The sequence below is a fragment of the Mus musculus genome, chromosome 1, assembly GCF_000001635.26.
Source record: "Mus musculus strain C57BL/6J chromosome 1, GRCm38.p6 C57BL/6J".
Classification (NCBI taxonomy): Eukaryota; Metazoa; Chordata; class Mammalia; order Rodentia; family Muridae; genus Mus; species Mus musculus.
Window position 1 is genome coordinate 152,892,978 of NC_000067.6, and position 20,018 is coordinate 152,912,995.

The 20,018-nt window shown below is 42.5% G+C and overlaps 1 protein-coding gene across 10 annotated transcripts in view; it reads right to left on the reverse strand.

Moving 5' to 3' along the window:
* Positions 1 to 10,153, reverse strand: part of Smg7 (Smg-7 homolog, nonsense mediated mRNA decay factor (C. elegans)) — a 66,136-nt gene extending 55,983 nt beyond the window's left edge. For 2 of the 10 annotated variants that reach the window (XM_006529451.4, XM_006529450.4), the window contains exon 1: positions 9,532 to 10,153. In XM_006529451.4, the coding sequence (XP_006529514.1) occupies positions 9,532 to 9,560 (29 nt within the window). In that variant the 5' untranslated portion in view covers positions 9,561 to 10,153. The remainder of the gene's footprint in view (positions 1 to 9,531) is intronic. The other 8 variants (XM_030253294.1, XM_030253292.1, NM_001160256.1 and 5 more) reach the window with 5 other exon arrangements.
* Positions 10,154 to 20,018: the final 9,865 nt, after the last annotated feature.

Below are 20,018 nucleotides of genomic sequence, written 5' to 3' on the forward strand. Positions count from 1 at the left end.
TATGTGGTACACAGACATATATGCAGGCCAAATATCCATACACATAAAAAAATTTTTTTAAAATGAACACAACCACCAAAAAATAAGGACCCCTCCCAAATGAAAAACAAACAAACAAACAAACAAGTGTTCATATTTGGAAGCTTTCACTGTACTCCTAAGGGAGAACTTTCTCAAGAAGACTTGTACCAACTGTAGAATACATGTGACCAGCTGTGGAGACTCTACCCTCAAACACCTAGACAGGTAAGCAGATAGGCAGACAGACAGGACACATTCTCTACTACAATCCAGGTACAATGATTAACACAGGAAAATAGAAAAATTAAAAAGAAATACAGTACCAAAAAAAGAAATTGGTAAACAAGGAAGTCATCGTTTAAAAAGTGATGTCTAACTAGGCTAATGGAAGAGAGAACTTCCTATAGTTTTAACCTGAAATAAAAATGCCATGTTCAAAGACAATGGGCAAATCATTTTGTTTTTGTTCCTGACACCAATGACTAAATTAGGTAAGATTTTTTTTATGAAAGGTCAACATGCCAGATTAAGGAGTATAATTAAGGAAAAGCCATACATAAATATTTTTTCAATATTAACTTGGAACCAATGCAAAATATGTATTTGTGGTAGGACAGATGGTGTGGAGTCTGAAGAAAAAAGGATTTAGTCTGAGAGAGAACCAGCATTTGTTACACTATTTTTTCATATCCATGTTCCATTTTACAAACAACAAAGGAATGAGCAGTATTTAAAACCCGGTCAGCACTTCTTATTTCTCAGGAAGAACTAAAGGCAAGGCACTGGCTGGAAGGGTATGAGTAAAACATGCACAGAACCAGTGAGGAGAAAGAAAAACAAGAGAAAGGCAACACTTCCAGAGTGGTACAATCATGCAGGAGTTAGGTAAAGAGATGAGGAGAACTCAATGACTGCAAGGCTGAACCTGGAGTGTGAAGGGAGGGAAAGAATCCCAATGAGCACCTACAATGAGGAAAATGAGAAAGCTTTAAGAAACTACATAGGGGGAGGGAAGGGGAGGTGGAGGGGAGGGAGGGAGGGAAGGGAGGAGAGAAGAGAATAGGCCATGCTTTTGTATTTGCCACTGGTTGGTGAAACAGGACAGAACAGGACCAAGTAATGAGAATAGGTTGCAGAAAGCAGCAGAGCTTAAGAACTTTTCATGTGGCTGTGTGCATAAATCATAGCTAATATGAGTTATATAATAATTAAGTACATGTATGCTTAGTAAAGTCACCCAAGCAAGGGGTTCACCAACTTTAATCCCAGCAATCAGGAGGCAGAAGCAGGTGGATCTATGTTAAGAGGCTAGCCTGATCAACAGAGTGAGTTTCAGGTCAGCTAGCGGTACACAGTGAGACCCTATATCAATACTGACTGACAGACAGACAGACAGACAGACAGACAGACAAGAAAACCTCAACAGCTGAAAGCATGGTCTCTTTTAATCTCCAGAGTCCTGAAATATATACACTGGCTCAAACCGAACTAGAGCGATAGTGTAGATGGATTTAAGAGAGAGACACACAATCAGAGGTATGAAAACAAAGGTGTGATGTAAGGAAAAGAGTTGACAAACTGGGTCATGAGGTCTTTAGTGCCTCTGCAGATGTAATAAAGAACAATAGAAAAAAAAAAGGATAAACAGGCAGCAGGATGAACTTCAAGTTAGCCATAAAAAAGCATGAACAACAGAATTCAGAGGGAAAATCAGAATGAAAACAGGCTTTTAAAAAGGAGATTGTTGTGCACGCCTTTGATCCCAGCACTCGGGAGGCAGAGGCAGGCAGATTTCTGAGTTCGAGGCCAGCCTGGTCAACAAAGTGAGTTCCAGAACAGCCAAGGCTATACAGAGGAAAAAGAAAAAAAAAAAGGAGATTGTTTCACAGGAAACACTAGTAAAGAAAATAACAGCACAAATGAAATAGGTCATGGTATAGTCAAGAGCACAAGGAAAAGATGAGGCTCTCAGACAAGCCCTACCTAACAGCTTTTCCCTTTTTAAGACCCATACCAGCTACCAAATGTTCAAATTGCCATTTTCACACCTCTGCTTCTCCTATCTGTGAGAAACATGTGCCTGGTCAGAACATTTAATATTATGCATTACATCAGGGCAGATACAATTTTTAAAAAGGTATTTGAAAAAAAGATGTATAAGCAAGCTCAGCCTGTTTGTACAATATGAATGTGCTCAATTCCCTCCCCCTTAAAACTCCCACTCATCTTTCAATATTTACGTGAAATCTCATCTCCACCAAGATGCCCTCATCACCCATCTCCACCTACTGGACTAAGCAGCATCCCTACATCCACACATTACCTTTGCTTCTCTATTACAGCATGTAGTAAGTTGGCCGGCTACTCATGTGTCCCCAGTAACTTTAAACTTGCTGCTGAAAAGCTCTGGGATGGTGCTCTACATGTAATATTCAGTAACTGCTAATAGAGCAAAACTCAAATTTACAAAACCAAGCTGAAATAAGTACATGTGTCTACGAGTATGAACATGGTAGCTAGCTTAGTACTACCTAAGGGAAAATTGATGAGAAAGCTTAAGAAATAATCTATAGCTTACAGGAAAAGAGACACATGCTATGTCTATTTGTAACTAGAACATCTCCCAAAGGTACAAGTATTAAAAGGCTTGGTCCCTGGATTGGAACTTCTGGGAGGTTAGTGGGGAGGGCGGAGTGGGTCGTCTCATAGGAGGTTTTAGGTTACTGAACACATGTGTACCCTCAAAGGAGTCTTGGGTTTGAGTCTCTTGTTCTGCTTCCTAGCCACTGTAACATTAATGAATGAACAAATGAACACACACACACACACACACACACACACACACACCTGCTACCTCACCAGAGGACAAAACTCAACAGAAACAACTGACCATGATTTGAAACCTCCAGAAACTAAGCTGAAATAAACCTGTTGTCTCTGTAAGTTGACTATGTAAGTATTTGCTATAATGATATGAAACTAACAATACCATCCATACATATATACTTTTTACAATCACTATCCTCAGCTGGTAGAGAATTTACACACCTCCCAAAGTATGGTAACATTGGGGGAGAATGATACTGGCATTAGATGGGCATAGGCTAAGGAGGCTAGGCTGCTAATGGCACAAGGTGCACAAACAGACCATGACCATCCAGATGAAGCATCTCTAGCCCACTACGGCAGCCCAGGGCCAACCTTTGCAAAAATAAAATTCCCTTTCAAAATGAAGCAATCAAGAAAAAAAAAGCAGACAACCAGAGTTGTTAATTGGTGTACCTGAGATTTCTAAAATTTTCTTAAACAATTAGTTACCTCGTTTGTACTGACTAAGAATTTGGCATCAAACAACTTCCCTGAGCAAGTTCAGTTGCATGTTAACGAGTAAGGAGTTGGTTACAGCTCTCCTTTACCATGTGCCGTGTCTCTTATTTTCCGGTTGATGGTTAGCTCTTCTTAGTGACACTCTACCAGACTCTCTGCTAAGTCTAACTACAGCAACTAAATATACCTTCCCAGCAAATGCATACATAGGAACAAACCACTTTCTTCAATACACCTGTCTGCTCATCTCTGAACAAGAGGATCAGATAAACTAGCCCATCTAAACTTTCAGGTACAAATTTTCACAATAAAAATTCAAAAGTCTAGTCAGGGTTAGAGATATAGCTGAAGATTCAGTAACTTAATACAGTATAAAACAAACTAGTCCTCTTACAGTATCCCAACAAGTGCTTTACAGGAAACTGGCTACATTAGTCTCTTACCATGACTTACCCATTAAAAACATCAACAAAAATCTCAGTGACTGCTTCCTCCATCATAAAGACAGATGACAGCAGCTGTGTGAAAGCAAGGATTAAAACGTAGCTAAGACAGGAGGTATACATGTTTAATTCAACTGAAACCACAAAGGAAGCAGAAATTAACAAACATGATAATTCAGCCAGTCAATATCCAAGCAAGCGTTATTAACATTATTGTAACAAAAATTTCTAAGCCTCAAGTTATTTTTTTAACTGGCATATTTGGTAAACCAGCCATGTTTGATTTTCTGGAATTGAGGCTACTTCACATCCTAGGAAGGCTACGAGTGGTGGGAAGGAGTAGATAGGTGGGGGAAACAACACAACAACTGTGTGGACCGCAAGGATTTACCAGTGTACACCTTACAAGTCTTTCTGAGGCTTCCTCCCAGACTCAGCATTACCAGATTGTTCTAGAAAGTAGAGCCCACTCCACTCAGTTATTTACTCCTCCTAATGGCCTATTCTCCTGGCTTCTTTCACCAGTCTATGATTACGCTTGCTACTTTACCCAGCCTCAGCCAAGATGTACCATGATGAATTTTTATCTTACAATAATATGGAAGTATTTTCCTTCCAATTCAAAAGACAACCATTTTTCTGATGCCTCAGAGACAAGTTTAAGGCTGCTGTTTCATTTCTTACTCTAAAGTTTCTATCATGGAATATGACACTAGAATGACCTTCCAATGGAGGGTATCAACTCTTGACAAAGCAGACATTTATGAACCATTTCTGTAAAAGAATCTAACACTAGGAAATCAACTTGAAACTGACTTCACTAAAACACCCATCATAGAAGAAAATTTAAGACAGAATAACAAAGAAAGCAAAGTTGGAAAGTATACAAAATAGGAATAGTAACTCTCACAATGACAGCAAGTGTTATTTGGTAATACCTGACACTTTTTATAATAGGATTTGACCTGTGTGACTGGTATTGTCTATGACTATGATTACTCTTTCTCATATTCTAGAACAACTTTTATATCTTCTCTTTCTCATGCTTTAAAACTGCTCGCTGGCGCGCTCTCGTGCTCTCGTGCTCTCTCTCTCTCTCTCTCACACACACACACACACACACACACACACACACACACACACACACACACACAGTTTTCTGTGTGTCCTGGCTAGATTTTTGTCAAAGTGACACAGGTTAGAACTTTCAAGTGGGAAAATGTCTCCATCAGATTCTCTCCAGGCAAGTCTTTAGAGTGTTTTCCTTATCGATTGATGTGGATGGGCTCAACATTTTTGGGAGCAGAGATCCTCGTGGTACAGGGAAGCAGGCTGAGTAAGCCATGGAGGACAACCCAATAAGAGAACACCTCCATCACTTGTGCGCCAGTCACTGCCCTGAACTCCCTGAGTGATGATGGACTGTAAGAGAAAATAAACCTGCTTCTCCCATGCTGTTTTCTCACAGCAACAGAAACTCAAAAAAGTGCCTTTGGTATGTAACTTCCAAACTCTTTAAGAAATAAAATAATTATTTTAAAGTATATTGTGCTTTACTTATAATCTCATCTATGGCCTACCCTCACCCTTCTGCACGTAACAGAAAAACTAAACTCAATCCAGCCTTTTACTCAAGGAAGTGTCAATCTCTTTTTTTAAAAAGTTTCGTTTTGTCACATCAAGAGAAAGAATCTGACTTCTGCTTCGATTTGGTTAACATGTGTTTAAGGACATTTCTTACTTTATAAATATTAAATCTTTCGAAATCTGCAGTCTTGTTCACAGCATCATCTCTTTCCTGTACAGGGCCTTTCTTCTTTTCATTTATGCTTTTTCTTTGAGATGAATTCAGTTCCTTTAATGTTGAGTCCCTTACTTTCTTGTTCTTACCATCATAATCATATGTCTCACTGTTCGAAAGTGCCACCTTGCCCCTACAATTCCACTACCCCGCCATTTCAATACCAGACACCCCTGCTTACTTTACTCTAACAAACTAAAATTTGGCTAGGAGAAAATAAATTTTCATTCTACATGAGGGAAAATCTACAGTTATACAGTTTAAAAACTGTCCAGTCATGGTCTTCTCCCATTGACAAAGGTAGGCAACTCTTCCTTAAGTCAAGGTCACAGGTCACATCCCCTAATTTCTATTAAAATAAACAAAAACAAAAACCACAACAGCTGTTCTGGGGGCCTGGAGAGATGGCTCATACTCTGGCTGTTGTAATGGAGGCTAGATCCCCAGAACCCACATGGCCAATCACAACCATCTGTAACTCTAGTTCCAAAGAATCCAACACCCTCTTCTGGCCTCCATGGTCACAGTACATGAATGCAGACATTAATGCAGGCAAAACACCATACATATAAAAATAAATCTACTAAATTTTTTTAAAAAGTTCTATTTTCAAAGAAATTCAAAGTAATGTTTCCTTGAAGACAGTCTCCAGTCTCCCAGCAGTAGTCTTTAACTGACCTAAGAGTAAAACTAAAGCTAGCACAATGCTTGTTACTGCCCCCTTCCTCCTGCATGCATCTCTAAGCATCAGACTTAAGGTTTGCTTTTGTTACTTAGGACAGATCTGAGAAACGTGGAAGGTATCCTATAGCTCATGCCTCTCTTTTTGCCTATTGGATTGCAGCTGGAGGTGTAGCCGTCATTCCATTTTAATTTATTCTTCAGAGTCAAGTTGACACCAACCTGTCACTGACTCCATAACCTAAGGGTAATTCTTCCCTCCAAGCAGATTTATACACTGGCACAGAAGCTTCTAAAAGCCAGCTATCTCTGCATTAAAAGTATCAGCACTTTCCAGTTTGTCATCACAATCCTCCAACTGCCAAGACCTTATTTCAAGCACTAAAGGTCCACATAGTTTATGACACAGTAATTTTCTCAAAGCTGTAAACCTACAAAATGCCTTTTTGTTGTTGCTGTTTTTTTCGAGACAGGGTTTCTCTGTGTAGCCCTGGCTGTCCTGGAACTCACTCTGTAGACCAAGCTGGCTTCGAACTCAGAAATCTGCTTGTCTCTGCCTCCCAAGCGCTGGGATTAAAAGCGTGTGCCACCACAGCCGGGCTTACAAATTGCCTTTTAACAAGTCATCTCAGATTTCTTTCTTTGAGACAGGGCCTTATGAAGCCCAGGTGGCTTTGACCTTGCTAAATAGTGGATGACCTTGAACTTCTGATCTTCCTGTTTCCTATTTCAGAATGATAGGATTACAGGCGAACTTTATTATACTCAGTTTTATTTAGTGCAGGGTAAGCAAGCATGCTATGTTACAAATGAAGCTATATTCCTATCTCTATCCATCCCTCATCATAATATTTCTGATGTCTACTTATTTTATCTATAAACTAAAGATCATAAAATTTAAGACCCTTCTAGCATCAGATTACAGAATAGGTTTTCCTGTGTTCATATAAAAATACACGGCCTTATTTTCCTTTCTATCATTTCAAAGGACCTTATAGTGTATTTATCTGTTCATGTTTACTGACTTTCTATCAAGATAGACTACCCCATGCTCACCCTTGTTTCACCAGTGAAGTCTCAGCTCCTAGATTATAGAAAGCCCTCAGTTCACACTTGGGCAAAGAATGAGCATAGATATGCAGCACAGAAAGCTGACATGAAGCTACAAGACAAGCATTTGAATTTGTTTTTACACACCAGCCATTCGATCCTCAATAGCTTCTTTGGACTCACCTTCCTAATCTGCAAAAGAAAAAAGTTAAACTCCATTCAAGCCCTCCAGCATTCTTGCCTAACCAAACACCACTCCCCCTTCCATTTCCTTATTATCTATGTCCTTCCATTTAGAATCTCCCTTTCTTAATCCACAGCTGTCAGGAAGAGTCCATCCTTATAAAAGTTTAAGTGTTCTTTTCTTCTAAAACCTAACAAACTAGTAAGTTCTGTAAGAGGGTGGAGTCCTTACTCTCTATTCTTAGCAGTTGGTACAATGCCTTACCTACAGGTGAACAACCAACCAATCAATGAATCATAGGAGTAGAAAGAGCAGATGAACAAAGAGAGCCTTTCCTATTTCCCTCAACTGCTCAGGTCATCTAGGACTCAAAAACATGGTACCTTTTTGTGGTGATAGCTACATTAGTCTGTGCTATTAATTTACTCACACACTGGATATTATCATGTAATTTCCTTAAGATTAAGAACTGTCCTGGTAGTTTCTATTTTTTTCTACTGCACCTATATATTCACAGCTCACTGTAAAGTTTACTTAATGCAGTAATAAGGGTAACAGAGGAAAAAAAAGAGAATGCCACCTTATAATATCAGGCATACACATTGTGCTAAACTCTGGAATTCATGCATCAAAGATTCAGAGATCCCACCACTCTCTCTCCAGTGTAATGAATAACTACTTTCAAAGACAGAATAGCCACTCTGTTTACCACAGAACAACATCAATTCTCTTGCAATATAAATATATATATGGGACCACTCTTAACACATCGACTTCCACATCACTTATGTCTAAACAGCTAAAGAAAATCTTACTCAGTTATCTACCCATTCAATTCTCTTCTCCTCAAGGTTTCAACTCACTTTTTAAAAGTATCTTCCCAAATAAGACCTGCTATTTAAAAGAAAAACACTGTTCCTGAAAGACAAAAAGGCCAGTTTGTAAGTTCCCAGTCTTAGCAACTCCTCCATTAGCCTCAGGCACTAGCAACCTTATTTCCCATTGTGAAGGCTGTATTTTCCCCTCTAGTTTCCTCCAAGCTCTCACTCAAAATCCGTCAAACTATTCTGACTGCACACCAGCTGCTGTCTTTCCATTCAAAATGTTCTCGACGTCGGTGTTAATGCATGTGAGTCTTCTTTAAGTGTGCATCAATCCCTGCTTCCCCTCCCTTACCCCAGACACTCACACACACACACACACACACACACACACACATACACATACACACGCACGCACCCCCAGTACCCATGGGTCACTCTATCTCCTTCATACAAGTTCCTTACATCGCACCTAATGAATGCACACGACTCTCAGAATGGTATCTTCCAACTACAGTTTCTTTCGAGAACATCACCTTGTTCGTAGCACCTCCCTCTTCCCTCGTCTCCCCATCCTTTTTCCCCCTTTCCGGGCTCTCCGACCCCTCTAACTCTGGACAGAAGGCATTATTTCTCCTCCTTCCAGCCCGCGACTAAAGAACAAGCTCGCGTTTCCTGCGGGCTCCCCTTCCTCTCATTTGCCCTCCAGAATGCGCCCTCCCAACCCCCAGGTGTGCCGACTTCCATCCTCCTCTCTCCTGCATCGCCCCGGCCAGCACACCACGTTTCCCGGGCCGTGGGCTCCAGACCCCTTCACACCCACCTCGACTCTGGGTCGCTGCCGGCTCTCCTCTCCCCTACCCCGGCCCCGCAGCCTGCGACCAGAGGCGCGCGCGCGCGCGCGCACACGCACACACACACACTCACACACACGTTCTCGTCTCCCGCTTCCCCAACCTCCCTCCGCTCCTCGCCCGGCTTCCCCCGGAGCGCGGCTCGCCCGGCTTCCCGGGGGCCAGGCAGCCATGTGTGTGCCCGCCCCCTCCCGCAGCCGCCCGCTCGGCCCCGCGCTCGGCCTCCCCGCCCTGGGGACAGAAGGACGCCGCGACTCCCCCACCGCTTCCGAGTCCGCCGGTCCTCGGCCCCCCGAGAGCCTCCCCTTCCCCCGTCGCCACCACGCCTCGGCCAAGCTCCGGCGCTCACCGGAGATACTGCGCGCTCTGCAGGCTCATCCTCCGCCGCCGCGTCTCGCCGCGAAGCCTCCGTGGGTCTCTCAGGCTCCTCGGAGCGGCCCCGCGGCCCCGCGGGTGCTGGCGGTCGCCGCCATCTTCCTCTCCTCCGACTCCTCCTCGCTTGGCGCGGGGTGGGGGGGGGGGAGAGTGAGTGAGGCGAGGGGGAGGGAGTTGGGGGGAGCGGCTCCGGCAGCGGCTGCGGCTCTGGCCTGTGGGGCGCAGGGACGCTCCGGCTCCGGAGGGGGGGGGGAAAAAGAAGGGGAAAGGGGCGGGGAAAGAGGAGGGGAGAAGCAGAGGAAGGAAGTCGGGTTCGCTCTCGCGAGACTTCAGCAGCGCCGGTCCCTCTGGGTGCTTTCCGCCGCTCTGTAGCGCTCCCTCTTGGGATCGGCGAGCGGTGCGGTGCCCGCGCGCCGGCCGAACGATCCGGTGCTGGTGCCCGGCGGCCTCCTAAGGCTCCGTCCTGTTCCTCCCGGGCGCGGGGGCGGCCCCCGGCTCACCGCGGACATCGAGCCCAGAGCAGCCCGGAGTCACACTCAAAGCCTTCCGCCCGGCCACCCGCCCACTTCTCACTTCCTTCCTTCTTTCTTTTTTTTTTTTTTCCCACTCCTCCACTTTCCCCGCCGGAAACGCCACCCCTTCCTCCTACAGTTCCGCCCGCCAATTCCTCGACTCCGGTCGTCCCCTCGCGCGCCGGAGAGTGACGCAGAGGCCTCCCCCGTTTCAGCCGCCCCTCCCCGGGCACTCTGGGAGAAGGTTGGGGGGGGGGGGGGGAATAGGGCGGAGCCCAGGGAGAAATAGAAAGGAAAACCAATCCGATTGGGCAGGCCGCTGCCATGGAAACTGGAGGCTGTGGTTGTATTGTCATAGTAACTGCCGTGTGTAGACAGGGTGACCCTCCCGTAGAGAAACGGGTTCCCTGGAAACTGCCCAGGATTCCCCACTTGGATTCCCTGCCTTTTTAAAAGCCAGAAGTCGAAATGGTTATCCGAGTAGGAAAGTCCATTTCTTCCTCCCTTACTCTCCCAGCAAAAATTGGGGGAGACCCCGAAGCATTCATTTTAGGCATTGCCAGTCCCCCAAGGGTGGAAACCACCTCCATCGTTGCCTATCTGAGCCGGGTAGGGAGAGGGCCGGGCCCGAGAAGAAAAGGCAGGTTATGAAGGCCGGCGGCGAGTGGGTGGGAACGAGAAAGCGAGGGCGATGCTGCGAAGTCAGAGGAAAGGGAAGGGGCTTCCCCACCACTGTTTGAGGCTGGGCAGCGGGATCCCGCCAGAAGCGGGTCCCTAAGGGAAGAGACGGGCACATGACAACCGAGATGCGGCTCCGGCGATCGCGAATGTTCGACTTTTTGTAGCCGGTCGACCCTTGCCTAATTCCTACTCGATATCACCGGCGAGACCTCCCGTAGGCGACTTAGTGAGAGCTCGAACCCAGCCTAGGAGGCTAACACGCAGTTCTTAGGCATTTAGAATGGAGAGCGATCAGAAAGGCTGATGACGTTCTTTCCAGAGGTACCCTCAGAGAGAAAAGACGCTCCGTCATCGAAGGTTGATCTCCAAAGACCCCCTCCTCAAAAACATCTGCAGTGTTTTAGAACTTGCCATAAAAAAAAAGTATCTAGATTTATCTGCATGAGGGAGTTTAAGAAAATAATTTTCCATTTTGAGAACGAATATTTTAAGCATTTTGTGTCAGGTTTAGGGTTAAAATAGAAATAATGGATCCTGATGATGTGGAATCGTGTAGAATAAGTCATTCTGATGGAATGAAGTAATTATTGATATTTTACAGGTTTTATTTTCAATTGATGTTGAAAGTTATATAAGCAGCTATCCTAAAGTGTTTTAGAATAAGATCCAAGAACGCAGTCCTCACTGTATAGTTAAAACCAGCATTTTCAATGGGATCTTGGTTTTGGTTTGGGTACCTGATATCTTCCGGTTTTTCCATGCTGCCTAAAGAATCGCTTTACAGGTCTTTCTCTGAATCCAACTCCTATTAACCTAGAACAGTGTTTATTTGGAACGTGTTTCTGTTCTCAGGAAACGAAAGTACAGCCCACTTGGACATCATTCTCAAGGACAGCATGTCATTAACGAAATAGAAAGTGAACTATGCCCCCTCATGCTGCAAGCAAGCGCGAGTGTGAGGCGCTATGACGTATGGGCGATTGCAGCAGTACAATGGCCCCTATCTTCCACCAGCGCCAACGCACCGCCCACTCACGGGAAAGAGAGCCACCTAGTGAGAAACTGTTCACATCTCTGGTGTGTAGCTTTCTACCTCAACTCTGGAAGTCAAAGAATGGAAGTTACTACTATATATACTCAAATATTCTACTTTTTTTTTAGTTAGTATTCAGGGTGATGAATTCCATTATGGCACACATACACACACAAATATTTTATCTACCTTCCCCATTGATTTCCTCCATACTACTTTCTTCCCTCTCTTCCTTGTGCTCTCCCCCTCTTAGTCATCCATTCTGCTTTCATTGTCCTGTGAATTTCCATTAGATTCTCCACTGCTTCCCTCCCTACAGACCTTTTCTTCCCTTTTCATGGTCCTGTTTGAACTTTCATGACACATACACATTTTTAATCTAGATGCTGTGTATGAGAGAAAATGTTATTTGTCTTTTTCAGTATGGCTTCTTTTTCTTAATATTTGATCTCCAGTTCCTTGCTTTTTCAAAAAAAAAAAAAAAAAAAAACCTGGTTCCGAGGGGGTTTGCGATTGAAAAAAAATCCATTATGTATATTTTCTTATCTGCTGATGGACACATAAACTAGTTCTATTTCTTAGCTATAAGGACTAGTGCAACAATAAATATGGATGTGCCAGTATCTCTGGTGTGTTGACTTTAAGTTTTGTTCCCAAGAATGGCAGAGCTAACTTTTATGGTAGTTTTATTTTTAGTTTCTTGGGGGACTTAGACACTGACTTCCAGAGAAGCTGGGCCAGCTTACATTACCACCTACAAAGCATAAGAATTCCTTTACTCTCCACATCATCACCAGCAGGTCTGTTTTCTTCTTTCTTTTTCTTTCCTTTTGTTTGGTTGTTTTAGTTTTCTGTCTGTTTTGTTTGTTTGTTTGTTACAGACTGGTTCTCTCAGTGTAGGATTGGTTGGCCTGGTCTCTCTGACCAACCTGGCCATGGATTCACAGAGAGTGCCTGTCTCGGCCTCCCAAGGGCTGGGATTTAGGGCATGCACCCCCACTGTCTGCTGTGATTGGTTTTCTTTTCTTTTTGGGGGGGGGGGGGTTGGGGGTTTTTTGAGACAGGGTTTTTCTGTGTAGCCCAGGCTGTCCTCGAACTCAGAAATTTGCCTGCCTCTGCCTCCCAAGTGCTGGGATTAAAGGCACGTGCCACCATGCCCAGCTGTGATTGGTTTTCTTAACAGCCTTTCTTTTAATTTGCATTTCTCTGATGGCTGAAGATACCGTATGCCACCTCACTTTACGTCTGTTTCCTATTCTGAGACCCGTTTCTCCCGCTCGTTGGCCTGTTCACTGATGACTTGTCTTTGCTGTTTACTTTTTGCGATTCTGTGCATTTTCTAAATCAGTTTTCAACCTGTGGGTCTTGCCCCTTTCACAGGGGTCACATATCAGACATCCTGCATGTCAGGTATTTACATAATCATTCATAACAGTAGCAAAATTACACTTATGAAGAAGCAACAACATGAGGAACTGTATTAAAGGGACAGCAGCATTAGGAAGGTTGAGAGCCACTGCTCTATTGTTCCCATTTGATGTGTAGTTAGCAAAGGTTTTCCCCTCCTTTCTGCAGGCTCTGTCTTCAGTCAAGTGGCTGTTTTCTTTGAGGTAGAAACGTCTTTAGTTTTGTGTAGTCTCATAACCCATGGGGATTATACTCTGTGTTAGTAGAGTCCTTCTCAGAAATCCCTTGCCCATGCCTACACTTTGAGGTGTTTTTCCTGTTTTATTCTAGTTGTTTCAAAGTTTCAGGTCCTCTAATGCTGTTGGTCCATTTTACGTTTGATTTTTTTTTGTGTGCACAATAAAGAAATATGTATCAAGCTTCATTTTTCTATAAACGGTGACCAGCACCCTTTTTCCTGATGTATAATTTTGATAGTCTTATTGCTATATAGATTTGCTTGTGGATCCCCAGTTCTAGTGTGCTGGCTTACATGTCTCCTTTGTTTCCTTCTGCCAGTGGCACGTACTTTTTGTTCTGTGGCTCTTTAGTATAATGTGAAGATCCAGTACTGTGGTACTTCCGGCATTATTCTTTCTGCTTAGGACTGGTTAGACTATGTGATCTCTGTCCATCCATATGTACTTTTTAATTTGTTGTTGCTGCTTTTTTGTGAGGAGAGTCATTGCAGTTTCGTTTGGATTGCACTTGACTCTGAAGGTTGAATCTGCAGGATGGTCCCTCTTGACTCTCCTGTGTCAGCCCACAAGCAGAGGAAGGCTTGCTGCCGCATCTCAAAGTTTTCATTGTAGAGGTCTTGCATTTCCTTGGTTGAGTTTATTCCACAGCATTTTAAAAATTATTGTAAATGGAATTTTTCCTAATTTTTATAAGAAAGTTCATTATTGCTATATTTAAATGGCTAGTGATGTTTGTGTGTAGATTTTGTGCTCTACTGTTTTGATGAAAGTGGATAGAGGGTCTAAGAGTTTTCTTGTAGAATCTTTAAAGTACAGTATTATGACATTTGCAAGTAGAGATACTTTGATTTTTCTTTTTTGTTTACATATAACTCTTTTTTATCTTTCTCTTGTCTTATTGCTCTATTTATATTTCAAGCAGTATGCTAAATATTCAGTGGATTTTTTTTCCTGAAATTCATGTTATATTTTTACCAAAATGTAATTTCATTCTAAATAAAATAATGATCATAGCAACCTTTTTATGTTCAGGGCATATGTCTCCAATAAATAATAAGCACATCATATACTAACTCTATGAAAATGTTCTTATCTACTAATTTTGGATACAGAAAATGAGATAAGAGATGAATCCTTTTTTCTTACCGTGGCTGGTCTATTCACCAAACATTTCCTGAGAATTATTATATTGTAGGAACTGTCCAGGTTACTATGGATACCACAGTGAAAGAGAGATGATACTTAGAATAACTCACCTTCTGGTTGCAGCACAAGAAGTGACGAGAATGGGAAGCAATGGCTTTGGTAATTGAGATAACAAATCAGAAGCACAGATGAGATCAGAAATAAACTTCACGTTTATGTAAGCTTTCCTAAGAATTTTGTAAGATTCTTCAGTACCATTTACAATATGCCTAATAAGTAGATAGGATGATGGTAATATTTATGTAATTATTTTCAAAAATTAATAGAATTGGAAGGAGGATCACTACAAGTCTAAGGCAGCCTGGCTGTCATAGTTAGGAGACTACCTATTTCTATTGCTGTGATAAAACACCATGACCAAAAGCAAGTTTGGTTGGCCCTTTGACATTGTAGACTGTCACCGAAGGAAGTCAGGACAGGAACTCAAGCAGGGCTGGCTGGCACCTGGAGGCAGGAACCCATGCAGAGGCCATGGAGGGGTTTTGCTTACTGGCTTTCTCAGCCTGCGTTTTGATAGAACCAAGGACCACCATCACAGGTATGGCCCCACCCACAATGTGCCCAACAGTCACTAAGTAAGAAAATGCACACAGCTGGACCTTATGGAAGCATTTTCTCAATTGAAGTTCCTTCCTTTCCGATAACTCTAGCTTGTGTCAGGTTGGCGTAAAAGCAACCAGCAGACTGTGTACATGTGTTCCAGGGAAGGAGGAACTACATAAGGGAGACCCTGCATAAAATGACACAAACTGACAACAGAGACAAACATGGCGACAGTGCACACGTTCACCTTTCTTCTCGGGGTTCTAACCAAGAGCCTTGGTTGCTAGTATCAAAGAATCAAAAACCAGTGGGGTTCCAAACTACAAACACCTGCAGCGTTACTCAGCCACTTATAAATGACATCTACTGAAGGAAAGGTTACAGCTGCCCCATTCTATTAACCCTCCCTGATTTTACAGTTGTTCAGTGTGTATTTTGGCTAAGTGATCTCTTTAACCATTCACAAGCTAACAGACCTGAGTGTGCCTTGTGGCTCTGCCGTCTCGGTTTCCAAACTTCATTTTCCTAAAGAGATTACCTATCACAGACTTCCTGTAAGCTTTAATGATGATACACACGTGATCTGCTCAGTGTCTGATACATAATGCTGCCTCTTAAGAAATGTTCATTTTCTTTCTGTTTTGCTCTTTTATATCAAGATAAAACTTAGAGTAACTTAGAGACACTGAAACATAAAAATTATTTGTAAAGCAATTTAAGAAATAGTGCCCTCTTAATAAAAAAGAAGAAGAAGAAGGAGAAGAAGAAGAAATAGTACCCTCGTTTTTCTATGATACTCTCAGAGCTGAGTACACTGTCAAATCTATTGTTATTCAGTGCTAGAATATAGATTTTTGTTATACATACTTCTGGTTACCCAAAAAGCTGTGGCCACCAAAGCATTGAGTCCTTTAGATATTTGAAACATCAAAAAGCTTTACTACTACCAAACAGCCAAATATAACCATTACCCAAGAACATGAAAAAGTGACTTTTCCACCAAATAGTAAGAACTTGCTAAGAAGCTACTTTTTCAAGACAAGGTTTCTCTGTGTAGCCCTTGCTGTCCTGGTACTTGTTCTGTAGACCAGGCTAACCTCAAACTCACAAAGATCTGCTTGCTTCTGCTTTCCCAATTGCTGGCATTGAAACACGCATCACAACTGGCCCTCTAACTTGTTTGTTTGTTTGTTCTAACGTAACACTTTTATTGATTCTCTGGGAATTTCACATCACGCTCCCTGATCACAATTACTTCCCTGTCCTTCCATTTCTGCCTCACTACCCTTGAGACCTCCCCCACTACCAAAAAATAAAATTAAAAGAAAAAATAAGAATTAAAAATAGAAAATAAAATCGAACAAGTCCAATTTGTGTTGTGTATATATTCACTGGAGCATGGTCAAACTCTCAGTGGCCTGCCCCTTAAATAAAACTGAATCGAAGGTGCTACTTTGATCTGTTGAGACAGGGTTTCTCCATGTAGCCCTGACTGTCCTGGCACTGTCTCTGTAAACTAGGCTGACCTTGAACTCACAGAGTTCTGCCTGCCTCTACCTTGCAAGGGCTGGAATTAAGGCATGTGCCACCACACCCAACTCAGGATGCTACTCTTAATAGTCCTATTTCGTAGGAGTAAAACCAGGGCTTCCATGACCCAACAGTCAATACATAGCAAGCCTCCTCCTCCCTGTTTATAATAATAGACTTCTCACCCATTGCAAAAGACTTCAACAAGCACGAATTTATTCTAATATTTAGCCTAAATACTCTGTGTGCTTCCAAAACATGTGCATGCAATTGGACATTAATGTATGTGTTTCTGTTTTGATGAGATGAATTATCAATTGCACATCCGAATTTACAGTACAGGTGAAGCTCATTGGTGTTGCTGAGGGCCATACCTCAACCCATAGAGCTGATTCAGTCAAATGAGTGATTTATGCTCTTCAAATAGTCAGATACAAGTTGACATCCAAACTCAGGCCTTGCTAGACCAAGGGTCTTCCTCAAAGAATTGACCAAGTATTTATCTATTCATTCAGTTCTAATAGTCATGTAGCCTGAAAAATAGTTGTGAAGCTTTATAGCCCGAAGTACATGTTAAAACCCTTTGAGTTTGGGGCCTGTGGAAATGGCTCAGTAGATAAAGCACTTGCTGAACAAGCATAAGGATGGGGTCCCTGGCAGGGAGGATGATGATGGTGATGATGGTGATGGTGGTGGTGATGATGATGGAGGTGATGATGATGGTGGTGATAAATTTTTAGAAGCTGAGCAGGCATCAAAACATCCAACATCAAACTCTGTCTTCCACACATGTGCACAGACACATGTACACACAAACACCCACACACATATGTTCACCATTCTCTAATGTGTGCTACAGAAAACTTTAATCTCCAGGAATTATCGCTGACCTTTGCTACTTTATGGGTTCTTTATTCCATCCTTTCAAGCCCCTAACACTAGATAAGAGAGAAAATATAATAGAGAGAAAGGAAAGATATCCCTGAATAAAGTTGGAGAGAGGGCTTGTGGCAAGTTTGGTCTTCGCCATCAGGATACCTAATTTATTCTTTGTGTACGACTACTTAAAAATCCACAGCCAACAACCCTCCAATAACGCTGAAGGCCCTAGCATTATATTATATACCCTCTGAAACGTCCTCAGCATTCCAAATGTCACATGGTATCAGAAACTATCTGGTAAGGTCACACCCCTGCTAGAGCACGAGGCAAATCAGAGTCAGCTGCTGTAGACAATCTGAAGAAGCCCCATATCCCTAATCTGGGATCAAAACAAAAATATTCTTATAATATTTTCGTTTTTTAAAGAAACCAAAATTCCAAAATTGTCACTATAAAGAAATTTTCACAACTACCAATTAGCAAACACCTTTCAGAAATTATATCAGAAAATCTGTTAAAGTATAGAAACAGAACCAGGCATGGTAGCTCATGTCTCTAATTCTTGCACTTGGAAGACAGTGGTAGGCAGATCTCTGTAAGTTCAAGGGGCCAGCCTGGTCTACATAGTGAGTCCCAGGACAGCAAGGGCTATACATAGAAACCCTGTCTCAATTATAAATAGACAAAGTGTAGTGGAGAGAAAAGCTATTAGGAAAGGTAGAAGAATATTAAAAACAAAGCAAAAACTCAGTCGCCTCTCTCTCACACTCTATTGACAGAGGGCCTTGGTGTTCACACAACATTTTAGTATGCAATACACAAGACTACCAAAAGAACAAACAAACAAACAAACAAACAAAAGAAGCTGGGCGGTGGTGGCTCACACCTTTAATCCCAGCACTTGGGAGACAGAGGCAGGCAGATTTCTGAGTTCGAGGCCAGCCTGGTCTACAAAGTGAGTTCTAGGACAGCCAGGGCTACATAGAGAAACCCTGTCTCGAAAAATAAAACAAAACAAAACAAAAAACAAAAAACCAAACAAGAAGACAGACCAAAGGCATCCTCTGGTCCCAAACCTGAAAAGAATACATTTATGTCAAAGCCTGGGTTACTACCAAAACAGCCATTTTTTCCCTATGTATCTAACTATGAGAACATAATCTATATTTTCTACTATCTTATTTGCATGAGGCAGATACCATTTCCAGCATAAAACTATGATAACTGGTATTCATTGCCATAAACCTGTTCTTCAAAATCATGTCAAAACATGTGTAGATGCAAATATGCATGTCTTATTATTCTTCTGGCAAAGTTGCCAGTCCTTAGATGAGTCTACTCTTGCCCTTTCCCCTAACTCCCCTACCTACCCATTCTTAGAGGCAGAGAGACAGAGGTAAACAAGGAAGCCCAAAAGCAGGCTTTCTGACATAGCTGCTTCTTGTTCCAGAAAAACTCTGTGAGGAGAAAGAAGGCATTGGGTGAGTTTCTAGACAGAACCAATAGTGGAAAGGGGAGCTCTATGCTATGGAGCCCAGAGACCTTATAGCCCAAGCCAGCATCTGGTAAAAAGATTTCAGCCTCGGGCTTCTCCCATCCCACATGTATAAAGTTGGTACTCTTCTCTGTTCTGTGACAGGCTCTGCTGTCTCCAATTCTTTGTCAGCACCAAGGAAGGACCTCGGCTACCTGCTAGACAACCCCAGGACAATCTGATCCTGAGCAGTTTGGATATAATTACCTTGACCTCCTAGATTCTTGACTAGATCTTTTTATCTCAGAGCTTTGAATACAAATTGTCTCCTCTATATAGCTACCTTTTCTTTCCAGACTTCTTTCCTCGGGCATCAGGCTCCAAGCTGAACTCTCCTAAAGGAACCTTCACTGCCCACCACCCACATCGGCATCATGGAAGCAGCTATGCTGTTTTTCAAATGTCCCACAGTGCTCTGCTCTGCTCTGCTCCTCTTTATGACAGCCATGTTGGCATGTCTGTGTTCAGATTTACTGCCTTGGACTGTAAGCTCCATAGTAGTAGATATTGTTCCTCTCGTGCTGACTGTAGTCCTTCCCCTTGCAAAGTGGCTGGTATACCCTTGTTCAATAAGTGCTTCTTAAGTCAGCTAACTTAAAAGATGCAATGGAAATTTGAACCATGACTTTTGAGGACATGCTCAAGTGTCCTCATCACTTCATTGAGTAATGCTCTCTAAAGGAAATCACTAAGCAATTAGAGAAGAATTCTACTGAGTCCCCAACCCAACTGAATAATTGTAACCTGCTCTTATACTTAATAAAAGGCAGTGAGTAAAGAGATCTCACATAAAATTCAGGTTATTTCACAGCAAAATCTCATCCTTCTGAGATTTAATGCCACAAGGCATTAAAAAATCAAAATTTCAATTTAGCTTTGTTTCTAATCTGGAAC